The sequence below is a fragment of the Agelaius phoeniceus genome, chromosome 3 (assembly GCF_051311805.1).
Source record: "Agelaius phoeniceus isolate bAgePho1 chromosome 3, bAgePho1.hap1, whole genome shotgun sequence".
NCBI lineage: Eukaryota > Metazoa > Chordata > Aves > Passeriformes > Icteridae > Agelaius > Agelaius phoeniceus.
Genome location: NC_135267.1, coordinates 67144626 through 67159360, shown reverse-complemented (window position 1 = coordinate 67159360; position 14735 = coordinate 67144626). Strand labels below are relative to the sequence as shown.

Genomic DNA, 14735 nt, shown 5'->3' with positions numbered 1-14735 from the left:
TCAGCCTGCTGTAATGATATCAATCTTTGATCACAATCTTTAGATAGGAATCTGTCCCATGACCATCATGTTTCCTTTTTTTTTGACAAAAAAAAAAAAAGCTACTGTGTTTGTAAAAACCTGCTTGTGAGTTTTCTTGATGTCCCTGAAGCAGTGTATGATCTCCACCTGCTGTTCTGCAGTACAGTTAACAAGCTGAATTCCCAGCAGTCTGGTGCATGTGACTGTGACTGCTCATGTTAAGTGTTATATTACATCCTGCAATTACACAATGCAGGGTTTGCACTGAGAGTGATATTAATGTGCCAAATGATAGAGAATAATAAAATATTTGCACTGCAGAAGATAAAAGGGCATCAAAACAGAAAAGAAATGAAGTGACTTTTCTCTTTGGGCATTTGACTTCATGTCTTTTGAATACTATTTAAAAATATGAATATATTTTCCTGGTTAAAAAGTCATAATTCTCTAAGTAACATATTTATTGTTCTTCAAGAACTATCAGTTCTTAATCGACCAAAATTTTCTTCAGCATAACAAGAGATTTTAAATGTTAGTGATACATAGATAAGTGATCAGTTGTCTGTTTCTTTACTTGCTTCTATGAGCAAATTATTATTTGATTGTGTTGCATGTGGTCACCTGATGCCTCTTGTGCTTCTTTGATTCTTCCTTTTCCTTTGTGACTTCCTGGTGGCTTTTTTGGCGCCTAGCATAGATGTGTTAGCCTAAACTTGTTAAGCTGCACATACGTTGTTATTAAATTGTTCTACTGGATTGTACAATCCAATTAAGCTTTTTCCCCCCTTGAAATATCTGCTGACTAATGTTGTCTTAGTGTAATAAAATTTTACTTCTGTTAAGTCTTCTCAGTTATGTAGGATTAGCTCTTTAGGATAATGGCAAATCACTGCTGGCCAGTCCTCTTGAGTGACTGAAATAGTAATAGGGCAGAGGTGAAGAGAATACAGGATGTGAGAAAGGCACAAGTTTAGGATAGTGGAGGTTATTACTATGAGTTTGTGGGAGCTGTGCAGGGAGCGTAATATTATTGGTCTGGTCTGAGGAGCAAAGGTTGAAGCCAGAGAAGAGGAGCAGAGTTTCCTTATATTAATAATCAAATTTGTTTTCCCTAAAAGTGTACCAAAAGGTCATGTGTTTTTCAATATCTTTTATTTCAGTGAAATGAAAAATATGAAAAATTATTATAGCTCTTGGTATCTGGTCTTTTCCTTGCACTTTAATTTGCTTTAGATAGGCTAAATGGATACTCAGAATATTCCAAAAGACACCAAAGAAAGTGCCCTGAGATAATTAGTTTTTCATAATAGTCAAGGGCTGTTTTAATTAGGAGGGTGACTATGGCACAGGATCTGATGACCTGGTATCACACTTGCCTGCTGATTTGCTTTTGAGATGTTAAAGAAGGTCTTTTTAATATTTAATTTCCTATCTCAGTGAAATGTGGAAAGGAATTTTTCTTTATACGATGCTTTCAGATTAGCAGAGAAAGCAAAACTGATTTTAAATTCATGCTAATTTCTTGCTGTAAGCTTTCATTGCTCTTTAGGTCTTTCCTGTCATGGATGTTCCAATGGATTTTTTTCATGATTGCTCTTGACTTTGTGTATATTTAGAGACTTCATTCTACACATAATTTGATGGAATTATTGGCAAAGCACCCAGGAATTCCCCCAACTTTGCGTGATAGCCGACTTGCAGAAGAGGTAAACATCTTTTGTTTTCATATAAATATGTAGAGCGTGTTTTCATTTTTTGTCCCCTCAGCATTTTCTCTAACAAAAGAAACAACAATTCATTTCAAAAGAAATAGCTTTTGAGTTAACTACATGCATAAGCCATTCTTGTTATTTTATGAGTAAATTTTATATTATGATTATATTTTATGAGTAAGTTCAATTGTCCTGTTCTCAGACTGTTCTGGGATCTTTTTATTGTTTGCTTATTCAACACAGATAAGTAGAAATACTGAGCTATATTCCAGTTCCCTTTTGTAATACATTGCATTCCTATTGTGTTGTTTGGGCTTACCCAAAAGCAAGTTGCACAGTTAGCATCTTTAGAGTGATTTGCCTTCTCACATGTTTTTTGTGGCTTACTAATAAATGCTGGATTCTAGAGGAAAAAAAAATATTGCTAAATATTGCTTCCAAATGAGGGTGGGTAGCACATAGAAAGGTAACCACTTGAAAGTCCTATGGTAGTTGGGGAGTTTTTATGTTTGCAGTATTCCTCACAGATATGATTTGTGCATAGTTAAGGCTCTTACTCCATACAGGCAGAACAACTCCGACAGCATTATATGAGTAAATCCAATGCAGAAGTTGCAGAAGCCCATCAGGCCTTACAGCCAGTTCTTCAAACCATTCGGGAACTTCAAAGAAAGGCAGGTGCCTCTTAAATGTTTTGTCTGACTTTTGGCATTTTTAAAGAATATTTTTTTCATCTTTTTGTCCATAACTCTAGGTGTTTATCTTCTTTCACCAGTTAAAATTACATGGTCACATCAGTGTTGCTCTCTTAGTTTCACGGGGAACTTTGCTTTTTCTGATTAAATGATCTCTATCTCCTTTTAAGAGAGAGAGAAGGAAGAAACTTTGAGATCATAGTAGTTCTGTGTGACTGTTCTGTATAGATAACCTTGATGAATCTGATTCTACTGAAGGAATATGAAGGTGTGGAGAATGTAGACAGTTTCTTAGTCATGTTTTTACATGTCAACAGAAGACGGGATATTTTTTAATCACACTCTCATCCTCCACTTTTCATGGAATTAACCAGTCTGTATTTGACTGTGGACTAAAGATCAGTATATGCCTCTGTTGCAATGAGTAGATTGGTTTTCTGTTGAACGTTCAAGGATAAATCTCTTGTTTTTCATACAGATACATTCAGGTTCTCCTTGGTGGTTGGATGTCATCCAGACAGCAATACAGTATGCCATTGATGAGGAGCTTGTTCAACGTGTGCAAAACGAAATTACCTGCAACTACAAACAGGAGACAAGTAAACTCTCTATGGCAGAGAAGTAAGAGAATAACTGAAATAGGCTGTTAAATACAGATAAATCTACTCAGGTCTTCTTACTAGTCTGTGCTAGCTGTTGCAATTAGATAGCAGACATTTTTGCTTCAGAGCATCTGGACTGCAATTATGTTTCAAAACCAGTCCCTGAAAAAAGCACAACTAGATAGAGGACTTGGAAAGAAAAGCAGGAAAATAACTGTTTTCTCTTAGATAAGCATTCTTTGAAATGTTCTTCTGCATTATCTACTGTGGTTTTATAGTCTTCTGTACTCATGAAACTGCTGAGTAAGAAGAATTCAAAGTTTATTACATTAAAATCAAGTAACCTGTAAAAGAAGTTGGCTTGCTTAAATGGAAAGTAGACAGACAATATCAGAAAATCCTTGTGTAACACCATAAAATAGCATCACTCTTTTTCTGAGCAAAGAATTTGAAGTTGGTTTCATGTTCAAGACAACAGTATACCATTCAATTACAGAGTAATGAATTCAGAAGGGACATTCAGAGGTTGCTTAAATCAACCCCCATCTTAAGATCCAGACCCATGCTTGTTCAATCCAGTAAAGCTGCACAGCGATTTGACCTGTTTAGTATCTCCAAGGAGGGAGATTCAATAGTCTCTCTGTGAAGCCTGTTCCAGTATTTGGCCTACTTGGTGGATAAAAAGACATTAAAATTGTTTTACCTACTTAATATTTCCTGTGTTGCATCATGTGTACATTGTCTCTTTTTCTTTTGCCAGGTGCCTTTGACAAAAGTTTGACTCAGTCTTCTCTGTATGTTCCTGTTAGATAAATACAGAAAGCAATAAGGTCTCCCCTTAATTTTAGGATTGAATAGATCCTTTTCTCCTAAGCCCCTCTTGTATGTTCTGGATGAAAGTCTGAAAGTTCATCACAGAAAAGGGAGATATAGGAAGGACAGTGCTCTGGTGGTCTAACTTCGGGCAGTTTTCTCAGATACATGAACTTACGCTTTTAAATACAATCTTTCTGAATCATGTTTTAGTCAAATACATTTTTATTATATTTATGAAATATATAAATATATGTATATACATCTGTGTACAAGTTATAAAACATTGTATAAATTTAAATACTCAAGATGCACATACTTTAATTCCGTATGTAAAGATGTATCCTGCATTCTGACTATTCTGCCATCACGATTCCAAAAGGTTGAAATTTCTTCCTGATTGAAGTAAATATATCTTTTATTTTCAGTACTTACATAATTCTATTGAATAATCTAAATAAAAACACAAAACCTCTTTTTTCTTCAGCACAAGAGGCAATGCACACTGATACACAAGATGTTCCCTCTGAACATCAGGAAATGCTTTTTTCTGTGAGGGTGACTGAGCACTGGAACAGGTAGCCCAGAGACGTTGTGGGGTCTCCATCCTTGAAATACTCAAAAGTTGTCTGGGCATGGTCTTGGGCAACCAGCTCTAGGTGACCCTGCCTGAGGAGAGCTTTTGAGCAAGACAACACCCTGAGGCCCCTTCCAACCTCAGCACTCTGTTAAGTCTGGATATGAATGTATTGCGTAGAGCCAAAATCTTGTACATCAATGTCAGACCTTGTAGGAATGATGCACTTTCTTTCAGCAAGAGACTTCTGCTCTCAGGAAAAACACAATGTGACAAGTGCTTAACTTGTGTTTGTGGTCATTACTGCACCACCCTTCCAATCAGTGAAGACAGCTAGGTAGCTAGGTTTCAGAAGAATAGTTTACTGTTTACATAACAGTAAACTATTCTTCTGAAACCTAGCTACCTAGCTGTAGGTAGCTAGGTTTAATAAATAATAAATTTATTATTTAATAAATTTAATAAATAAATTTATTAAATAATAATAAGTTATTATTTAATAAATTTATTTAATAAATTTAACTTTAAAGCTAACTTGCTGAATGAAGTGTATTTTTGTGATGTGTGCATGTGTCTGTTGTGAATTGCACAGGTGCATTGAAAATAATTTTGTTGGCCAACAGACACAAGTAAGACTGTATGTGCAGTGGTTTCTATTTAGTACATCTGCATTGTGGACCAGAATGTTGCAGGTTGGTGTTCACTACTAGTATTTGGCCACCTCTCAAGTCTTGGAAAGAGTCTTTCTAAAGATAGCAGGCATCAGCTCTGGGGATACACTGGAGTGATTTCTGACAGCATTGCATGTAGCAGGAATAAGCATTTGCTTCTTTTTTATTAAAACTTTTTATGTTGTCCTAGATTGCTATTTAGCTACTTCTCTTCTACTTTAAAATACTGAGTCAAGTTTGGATTATGTGTCTTGGTGTACAGTAATTTCTCTTTTTCTTTAAATCAGATTCCGTGACTGCAGAGGCCTTCAATACCTACTCACAACCCAGCTGGATGAAGTGAAGAAGTTCCAGAAGATTGTAAGAGAAGCAGTGAAAAACTTAGAAGGGCCTCCTTCTAAGCAAGTTATTGAGGCTGCCACTATCTGCCATTTGCGACCTGTTAGACTGCCACTTAACAAGTAGGTCTTGCAAACAGAAAATATACTTTAGATGTGTATTACTTAATTTTCCTTTATTTGAAATAACATACTGAAGCCTTTATTATGTACTAAGGAGTTGTATGCACACAGATATCACAGATCTATTTGTTAGCATCATGACCTTTGGTTTTATTTTTATAAAATCTTCTGGTGTTAGCTATATTAGTGTACATATGACTGTTATTTTGCTCTTTTTAAAGAATTTAGTGTAGTTTTTTATGTTGGAATAGGGGCTTATGATAATTTGGTTTCTGATGAAATTGAGTGCCTCTGTTTTCAATTTTCTGTATTGCAGCTGTGTCTTTTGTAAGGCTGATGAATTGTTCACAGAATATGAGTCAAAGCTCTTTATGCATAGGTAAGTTCATAGCTTTATAAATTTCTCACTGTTAGAAAAAGTGAAAGTTGGATTGGTTTATGTTGTCTGAAATAAGTATATGACCCAATGACAGAGATTTCTTGCTGATGGCTTTGATAGTAGTTCTATTAGGTTTCATTTTCTATGTAAATTTCATTTGAAGAAATGGTGTCCAAGGAATGAATACATGCCACTTTCTCTCAAGCCACTACAATATGACCATACATCTGAAATGAAGTGGTGGCATGTTCAGGAAGCATGTGTATAAATACAAGTATGCTAATTTAACACATACTCCTATTTGTGCAAATATTTATTTGCAGTCCAGCTGCAAGTGGTATAATACCAACGTCATTCAGTGTTACAATGAGAGATCTCAGACAGGATAAAGCTGAAAGAAAGGTGACACCTGCACAGGGTGTCAGAGAAGTGTGCATAGTGGGCAGTACTGAAAGACATAGATTACAGCTCTCTGCATGCTTTCTTTTGGACTTCTCTCATATCCCTCACAATGTCAAAATTGGATTGAAAAGTCTTGAGGTTACTGAGAAAACATTTTAAGAAGTGTTTACCAGTGGGAGTTCTGTTGCTTCATGACTGCTGGAATCAGGAAGAATGGATTATTTTAAAATTAGCATTATTTGTCAAGGAGAGAACTGAGAAGCTGTACTGTTCTTTACACAGCAAATTTTGCATCCAAGTTTAACTGTAATTCTTGCTTATATAAAAAGTCAGAAATTATTTGTTTTTAATGAATGTGACATTAATAACTACTGAAAGATGGTTTAGATATGTAAGCCTTTACAAAAGCTATAGATGACTTGGGGCTGACAGAATGGCCTGAGGATTGGTACCGAGGTCACTGTGTTCAAAGCAAGCTTTTGACTAGGTAATACAACAGCTGTTTATATTTCCTTGGTTTGCATTATCCTTTAATCATATATAAGAAGGCTGAATAAGTACAGATGGATGTGGAAGTACCAAATCAGTGCTAAGTGCTGTGCTTGGTTTGTTTTAAAGTGTTAAAGGCCAGATGGCAATATTCGAGGAGATGATAGAAGACCAAGAAGGGCTTGTCGATGACCGTTTGCCCACCACAAGCAGAGGGCTCTGGGCAACCAGTGAAACTGAGCGTGCTTTGAAAGCTCTTCTTTCCTTTGCCAAAGCTCATCGAATGGATGCTAGGGTAACTGAAGAAGGGAGCGTATTCCTGGAGCTCTTTGAAGCATGGAAAAAGGAATATAAGGTACAGTAAATTACATGGTGATCAAACAGTTGTGAGGTCCATTTAATTTATTATAAACAAATTGCAGCTGAATATTAGCACATCTAAGTTGTATTCTTGAAATTAGGGTTTGCCTACCAACCTTTTCCACAGTGCTTATTACAGGATTTGATTTTAAATGATTTATATGTGAGCTAATAGTTTCTAAAAGCTATACTGGCTACTAATCAAATTACTAAGCAATGTAATTGCATCTATTAAGACAGCATAAAGATATAATTAAATGTGTTCATCTGTTTACTTGAATCAGAATGTAACAAGACTCAGCAAATCCAGCACTGGTCCATTCTGTAATTCAGGTTACCTTCAGTCTTGTGAAGATGGAACAGTTTTTTCATGTGCCTGTATGTTAGGAAACAAAAGATGGGCCTAATATACCAATGAGAATGAAGACAGTGTTATGATTCCGTCTATTGTAACTTGGAAATACTGATTCAGTGGTCTGTACTACTCCAATATACACTGAGCTACAAGAATGATACTCTGTGAAATAACTATTTTTTTCATTCATCAGGGGTTTTTTTGTTTGTTTTTCAAGGCATTTTGTTTCTGAATTTTTAGTTGCATTAATTATTGTAACACTAGTTGTTGTAGAAGAAACGAGCAACGGCTATTTCTAGTTGTTTATCCAGAGAGGCTGGAGAAGAGAGCAGGCAAAATGATGTCTGTACTGCTTGTTTTCCATTATAATCAGCTGTTGTTATGGCTGAATGCTGTAAAGAAATATTATCTCTTCCTCCAAAAAGATTCTCACATTTCATTTTACATTGTATGGCAGAGTCATGTAAGTGTAACTCAATTCAGTTCTGCTGTTCACTTGTTTGGGGTTTTCCTACAGTTACTTCATGAGTATTGGATGGTGCTTAGGGATCACGTATCTGCTATTGATGAGCTGGCCATGGCGACAGAGCGACTGAGAGTGCGTCACCCTGATGAGCCAAAACCAAACCCACCAGTGCTCCACATCATAGAGCCACATGAGGTAGAGTACTGGGCAGGAAAGAATGGTTTCTTTTTGAAGGAACCTACCTCCTACAAAATTCTATATCTGGATCTATGTATAATGTCTATAATGTGACTCTGTTTTCATTTCAGACAGGCTTGCTGGAATATAGAATTTTTCTAGGTTGAGTACATGGGCCATTTTAAGCTTGAAACTGTTACTCTGATATATTTTGTTAGCCTTCTGACAGAGTGGCATATTTCCAAGAGACTGCTGCCCTTTCAGGAGCAGCAACTTCGTTTCTCTGCAGTTGCCCAGCTTTCCAAGCAGGGTGGAAAATTAAGTTGACCTGATTGCTTACCCATATTGATACTTTTCACAAATACCTATATAAAACAGAAATAAGCACATCAAAGAAAAATCTTTTTTTCAGTATTTTGAAATTTCTGAGCTAGCCCTGACTCTGTTTATGATGATAGAAAAAATGTTGGGTTGATTTAACCTTTTAATTTTTTTTTTGCACCAACAGAAGTGTATTTTCTATAGACACATTTTGTGCTTTTTTCTGTGAGATTGAGTTAGATAAAATTGCTTCTTTCTATAAGGAAATAAATTTCATCTCTGTATTAAAACAATTTTTAAAAAGGAGCACTTTGCTTAACAAATGCCTGGTAAAGTCTTAAGATTTATACATGTATGTGCAGCCATAAAAGAAACATCCATTTCTTTGGCCTTCATCCTTCAGGTGCCTGCCTCTTCTGCAGTATTGAACTTCTCCACTATCAGCTGTAATTAATCTAAAAAGAAGTCAGCTTGATGTTTCTGTCTATGTATATATAGTTTAAATCAAAATTGGACATTTCTAAGAAATATGAAGAAAATAATTGTCTCTTACACATTGTTTTTTAAACCAGCAGTTAATTCTGGTATATATATACACAATTGTAAGAAAAGAGATGATACATTGAAGGAACTTCAAAAGAAACTTCTGAAAATTTGGGTTATTTTAATTTAATTTTGTTTCTCTAAAGAACTAATAATGTAAGTAAAACAATAAAAAGCGATTTTATGTGCATTCTGCATCTCAGCCCATTCATGGTGCTGTGTTCATACTGGGTACAGGAAATGAATAGATATTCTGAATTTCACCAGAAAAATTAATTTAAGCCTTATTGTAAAATTTAACTTTTTTTTCCCTTTTTAACACATATTTAATGTTGTTTTCTTAGGTGGAGCAAAATCGAGTGAAACTTCTGAACGACAAGGCAGTTGCCAAATCACAACTTCAAAAGAAATTAGGACAACTTCTGTACCTCACTAATCTGGAAAAAGTAAGATTAATGGTTCCTTGGTCTTTACCTTTCCCTGTGGAAGGGAAAAAACCTACCATTATTTTTATTTAAAACTTCCATCTTAAAGAAATTGTATTTTCTGTGAGGATTGATCACATTTTCAAATTCAGTGTGCTGTTCTTTGTGTTACTGTGTGCTCATAAAATTATTTATTGCATTATATATTTTAGTTACTTGTTTAATTACGTACTTATTAAACTATAAACTAGTTTTAGATGTGTAAAGTTTTCATTAAAACTAACTGGGCCATGTTTAGTAGAAGCCTTATAAAATTATGTATGTCTCTGCATACCTTTGGTATTTTACTAAGAGCTTACCTGAAACAGAAGGATAATCACTTCTGGAGTTAAGTGAGCATTTAAAAAAAAAAAAAAAAAAAGGCAAAATAGACAACCTCCATGTATTATATGTTATTTTAATCATAGTGTTTAAGTAAATGCATTTATGTTAAAGTAAACATAGTTAAGCAAAATTTAAGTGGTTTTACAGCCATGTGAAGCTGATAGAAAATATGTGGAGTTTCTTGTTTGAAACTTGTATTTTACCAGGATTTTTCAGAGCTGTTATAGAGCTGCAGATGCCATCAGGACTGCAGAATGAAAAGTGCTCCTTTTGCTTACCATAGGTTACATGTTTTTTAACTCCTCAAGGTGGACTTGAGTACATGGATATGTTTTAAATTTGCTCAGACCATGTTTTGGTTTGATGTGGTTTCTTTTAAGGGTTTCATTATTCATTTTTTCTAGAAGTTTATTTTAAATATAGAATAACAAAACACAAAGTTGGGTTTTTTTTTTTTTTTCTAACTTATAGTCTCAGGACAAAACTACTGGAGGAGTTAACCCAGAACCATGTCCAATCTGTGCACGCCAGCTGGGAAGACAGGTAAGATACTTATTCAGCAGGTTTTACTTTTAGAACATCTTTAGCTGGAGCTGAGCCAGTTGTGTGTCAAATTGTCAAGATCTGTTTTTAAATGGATGTTGTATTGAAACAGGGAAAATGAGCTGTTTCTGTAATGTACCAACCAGCCTCTCCCCTGAAATAACAACTTTCTCAGATGCAAGCACATCTCCTTCTTTTAGCTTTTGACATCTGCTTAAGTGTTCCAAAAATGTGAGTTCATGATTGTTTTATAAATCTGAAGTAATACTTCTGGCAGAAAGATTTATTTCCCATTTATAAGCTAACAGAAAGAGGAAGTAGGTAAACTTCTATTGTGTACTATTGTACTTTATTGTAATTGTTCTTATTGGTAGTATTTTTTTCTTCTAAAGAAAAGGATGTTACATACGCAAACATTAGCAAAATCCAACAGAATAAATACTGGCAATGTGGATTTCTTTCCCTGCTGAAGTGCAGAAGTTGAAATTCAAGTGAGACTTAATCTATATCATAAAGTACAAAGCCATAGTTTAAACTTGACTTACCATGCATTAGGGAAGAACATAAAAGGACTCATTATGGTAAAACCAAATTGTCTTTTCCTTTTAGGGCAGCTATTTTAAGGAGGTTTAGCTTCTCTTTGCATTATAGATATGTGTAAGCATGAACTGCTGTCCTGCCATGTTTCCAAAGTCCCCTCTGTGTTCTTCTGCCAAGGGTACTACAGATTTTTACAGAGAACAGCTGTTAGTCCTGTTAACTGCCATTATTCTTTATCTCACAGCTGGAAGAGCTCACTGAAAGGGAAAATAATCTCTTAACTTTCTTTATCTTTTCTTAACAGCAAGACTGTTTCTTTAGGTGATAGCAGTTTTCATGTTGCAAAGAACTTTTAAAATACTTCTCATTCTGTTTCTGCACAACTGAAAAAACCTAACAAAGCCTAAAAGACCTGCTTAAAATCAGTGGTTTAGTCAATCGCTTTGCTACTTGGTCCCATGAAAACTTCTAGTTATTCCTCTTGGAATGGCCTAAAGAACAGGCTAGTACAGCAAAAGATATTATTTTGAATTTCAAAACTACTGGTCTACAAATTGTTTCTCTGTTATGGAAGGTTCCAGCTGACACGTAGATGCTCTAGGTTCATAAGGGGAGAACCACTTCTGCAATGCAATCCTGTTTCACATACATTCTGTAAAAAAGAGATTAAGACACTGCATAAAATCTTTTTTCTTAAGTCCAAAGATGCTACCTTGGACTTACCAGTAGGGAAGAATTAAAGCATTTTTTCTATCACTTATTAAATAAGACCAATCTAGTATGAATGCACAGATAAAGAATTGTAGAAAAGGGAAATTAAAACATTTTCGTAATTTTTAAAAAGTATGTAAATGCCTAATCTGTGTTTACATATAAGGCATTAAGAATCATCTTTCATAGAAATGGAAGATTGTAATGTCTTTCCTGGAGTTCAAAACTGAGAAAATGCAAACAATGAACAATAAATTCAGAGACTTCTTTTAGATCATGAATGTCTCTGTGCTGGAAAACTTTAAAATTCAGGCTTTTTAGCAGCTGGAGTGTAACAATTGTAAAATTGTTCTTTAATCTGATGAATATCATGAAAGTAACGTAATTTGTCTATGAAAATATAATTTATCATAGATTGGTACACTGTTTTTCCTTTTCCCTGGCCCAAAACTGAAGCTGTGTTGTGTTTGGGTTTGTTTCCTGCACAGTGGGCAGTGCTGACGTGTGGACACTGTTTCTGTAATGAGTGCATTGCAATCATCATCCAGCAGTACAGCGTTGGCACCCGCCGCAGCTCCATTAAATGTGCCATTTGCAGGCAGACCACGTCTCATAAAGAAATATCTTATGTCTTCACTGCAGAAGCTGCAAATCAGGAGGATGATATTCCTGTAAAGGTGAGTTGTTTGTGCAGGAGCTCTGTGGCCCAAACTTCCAGCAGTGCATACTTCTTGTGTTTTGTAGCATACTACATCTAGGCAGACAAGTGTACTATATAGTTTTATAAATAGTTTGTCCTAATGACAAAACCTCTAGACACAAACATGTAGGAATTCAATCCTGATTGCACTGTTGTATCTACTTTTTTTACTGAAGGAGAGTTTTCATTGGGTTGAAGAGACAGCATCTTCATGAGTCTTTAGCAATACTGACATACATGTAGTGCATAGGTACATGTTTGCACTGCATGAATGTCTTGTAGAATTGTCTTGTAGAAACCAAAAACCTGTTTTTAGTGCAATTGTGAAAAAAATAGAGGATTCTGGGCTAAAATGCAAAGATAAAATACATTGATAATACTTTGATTTAGATGGTACTGCTGTCTTTTAATAAAAATATTATTATGATACAGCTGGATTAAAAAATGATTGTAATGCTTGTCATTATTTTAATCTGATTAGTGTAGTTAAAAATACTAACTAGTTGTGCTGACAGACTTCCATGATACCTGTGCAAGTCTCCTTGAACCTTGCACAATTTCTAGGGTTGCTACCCTGTATTGAAGACAATGCTACCACATTCACAATAGTTATTTCAACCTCCCTGGACAAATGGAATTCCATTGTATGAGTAGATGATTCCTAACTCGAATTATTAAAGTAGTTGACAGTATGTGGCACCAGGGGGAGTAAATAGGCTGTATTTTTCAAGTGCTACTTCTTAGAACACAACTTCATGCAGGGCTTTTTACATATTAATTCCATATATAGTTTAGAGACATCACCCTATTTCTAACAAAATTTCAAATATGTTTCATAAATTACATTAAAAAATAACCAGAATAACCAAATTTCATGAATAAGACACTGAAAGAACATATCATCTGCTATTCTGTGTAAAGAGTTGTAGTATTTTCTTGAAGTATTTCTGCATCAAAAACTTTGAACAAACCAAAAATATGAATTCTGTGTGAATTTTCTTGCTCATTCTTAGTTAATGAAAAATTAAAAATTTACACTGTAGCTTCACTGTATTTACTATGTACACAAGCAACATTGTTAAAAATAAAAAATTCTACCTCATATTCCTTTAAAGGACAATTTACAAAGAATAACAAGCTTACTATGGTTTCTACAGAATACTGAGGTTAAGATCAGTATCACTCAGAATAGATATGAAAATTGTGTGATTTTTTTCAGTGTTCATATTTTAATTAGATCTTTCTCAATCCCTCTTAAAGTATTCACTACCTCTCTTTCTTTCTAACACTTTATTTTACTGATACTAACCATTTTAAGGTAATGCCTTAGATGCAAAGGACTACTGTAAATGGAAGCTTTTTATACTGAGAGAGAGATTACTGGCATCCCTGCATGTTTTGGTTTTGTAAAAGCTTCCTGTGTCTGGTCAGTATAACAGTGGGTGTTGCCAGCCTGTCATCTGAGACAGAAATTGTTAGAGGGTAGTTTTGGTTCTAATGTTTACTGTTCCATAATTCCTTTGATCTAGCCAATTTCTTTATAAATAGTCATCTGAATATTTAACAAAATGACAGACTCATGGTGTAGGGGTAAAGAATAGGATACCATTTTTTAAGACAGACTGAAAAACAAGAGTGTTTCTGTCAGTTTCATCTCTCCATAGAGAAAAAATTGAGATCTTTGTGTATGCTGTGAGCCAAAGTTTTAGTCACTTGTAAGTTCAATATAATATAGTTTAACATAATGTAGACAAAGGGATGAAGAACTTTATACAGTTATTTTGTTTAAAAAATAGAGCAGAAAGACTGTGCCCACTTTGAGCATTGTGCTGTTCTTTTCTGCACCACAGTTCCCCTTACTGATCTTGTATGAAGTCACCCTTGTGACACCTGAGTCACAGGAATCTGAAGGGTGGAAAAATCAACAACAGAGGCTAATGCTGCTATCTGTTATAGCAGGGAAAAAAAGGAATCTGTGATAAGGTCTCAAAACAGTTTCTGAGAAAAAGACAGCTAGAACATATGAGCCAGGATTGTCATCACTGAATCAGAGATGAACAGTATTGGAAAAGCCATAAATGACCCTGGAATTCTGTAGGAAGTCCTAAAGGCTAGGCTCAGATCTCCTTACTGTAGGTGTTTATGATTAGCAGGCAGTAGCTGTGGGGCTGCAAATGTGTCATCCTTTCAGGCCTGCCAACATAAGCATTTTTTAATTGTCCATCTGACTTTGCAAACAGTCAGATGGACAGTCAGTGTCTACCAGGTGCAACAGAAATGATGTGGAAGAAAGCTGCTTAGTTTCTGTCTGTGACATAGAGTTGGAATCACTGTGGAGGACCCTGGGCAATAAAACAGCACAGCTTACTGCAGCCTTTGGTAAAACAG

At 35.2% G+C, this 14735-nt stretch overlaps 1 protein-coding gene across 2 annotated transcripts in view; it reads left to right on the top strand.

The window, feature by feature from the left end:
* SHPRH (SNF2 histone linker PHD RING helicase) overlaps positions 1–14735 on the top strand; it is a 47831-nt gene that overhangs the window by 27033 nt on the left and 6063 nt on the right. For both annotated transcript variants that reach the window (XM_077175519.1, XM_054629721.2), the window contains exons 16-25: positions 1638–1727; positions 2300–2407; positions 2907–3049; positions 5379–5552; positions 5869–5931; positions 6952–7177; positions 8055–8198; positions 9389–9490; positions 10325–10396; positions 12136–12324. In XM_077175519.1, coding sequence (XP_077031634.1) covers positions 1638–1727; positions 2300–2407; positions 2907–3049; positions 5379–5552; positions 5869–5931; positions 6952–7177; positions 8055–8198; positions 9389–9490; positions 10325–10396; positions 12136–12324 — 1311 coding nt within the window. The remainder of the gene's footprint in view (positions 1–1637; positions 1728–2299; positions 2408–2906; positions 3050–5378; positions 5553–5868; positions 5932–6951; positions 7178–8054; positions 8199–9388; positions 9491–10324; positions 10397–12135; positions 12325–14735) is intronic.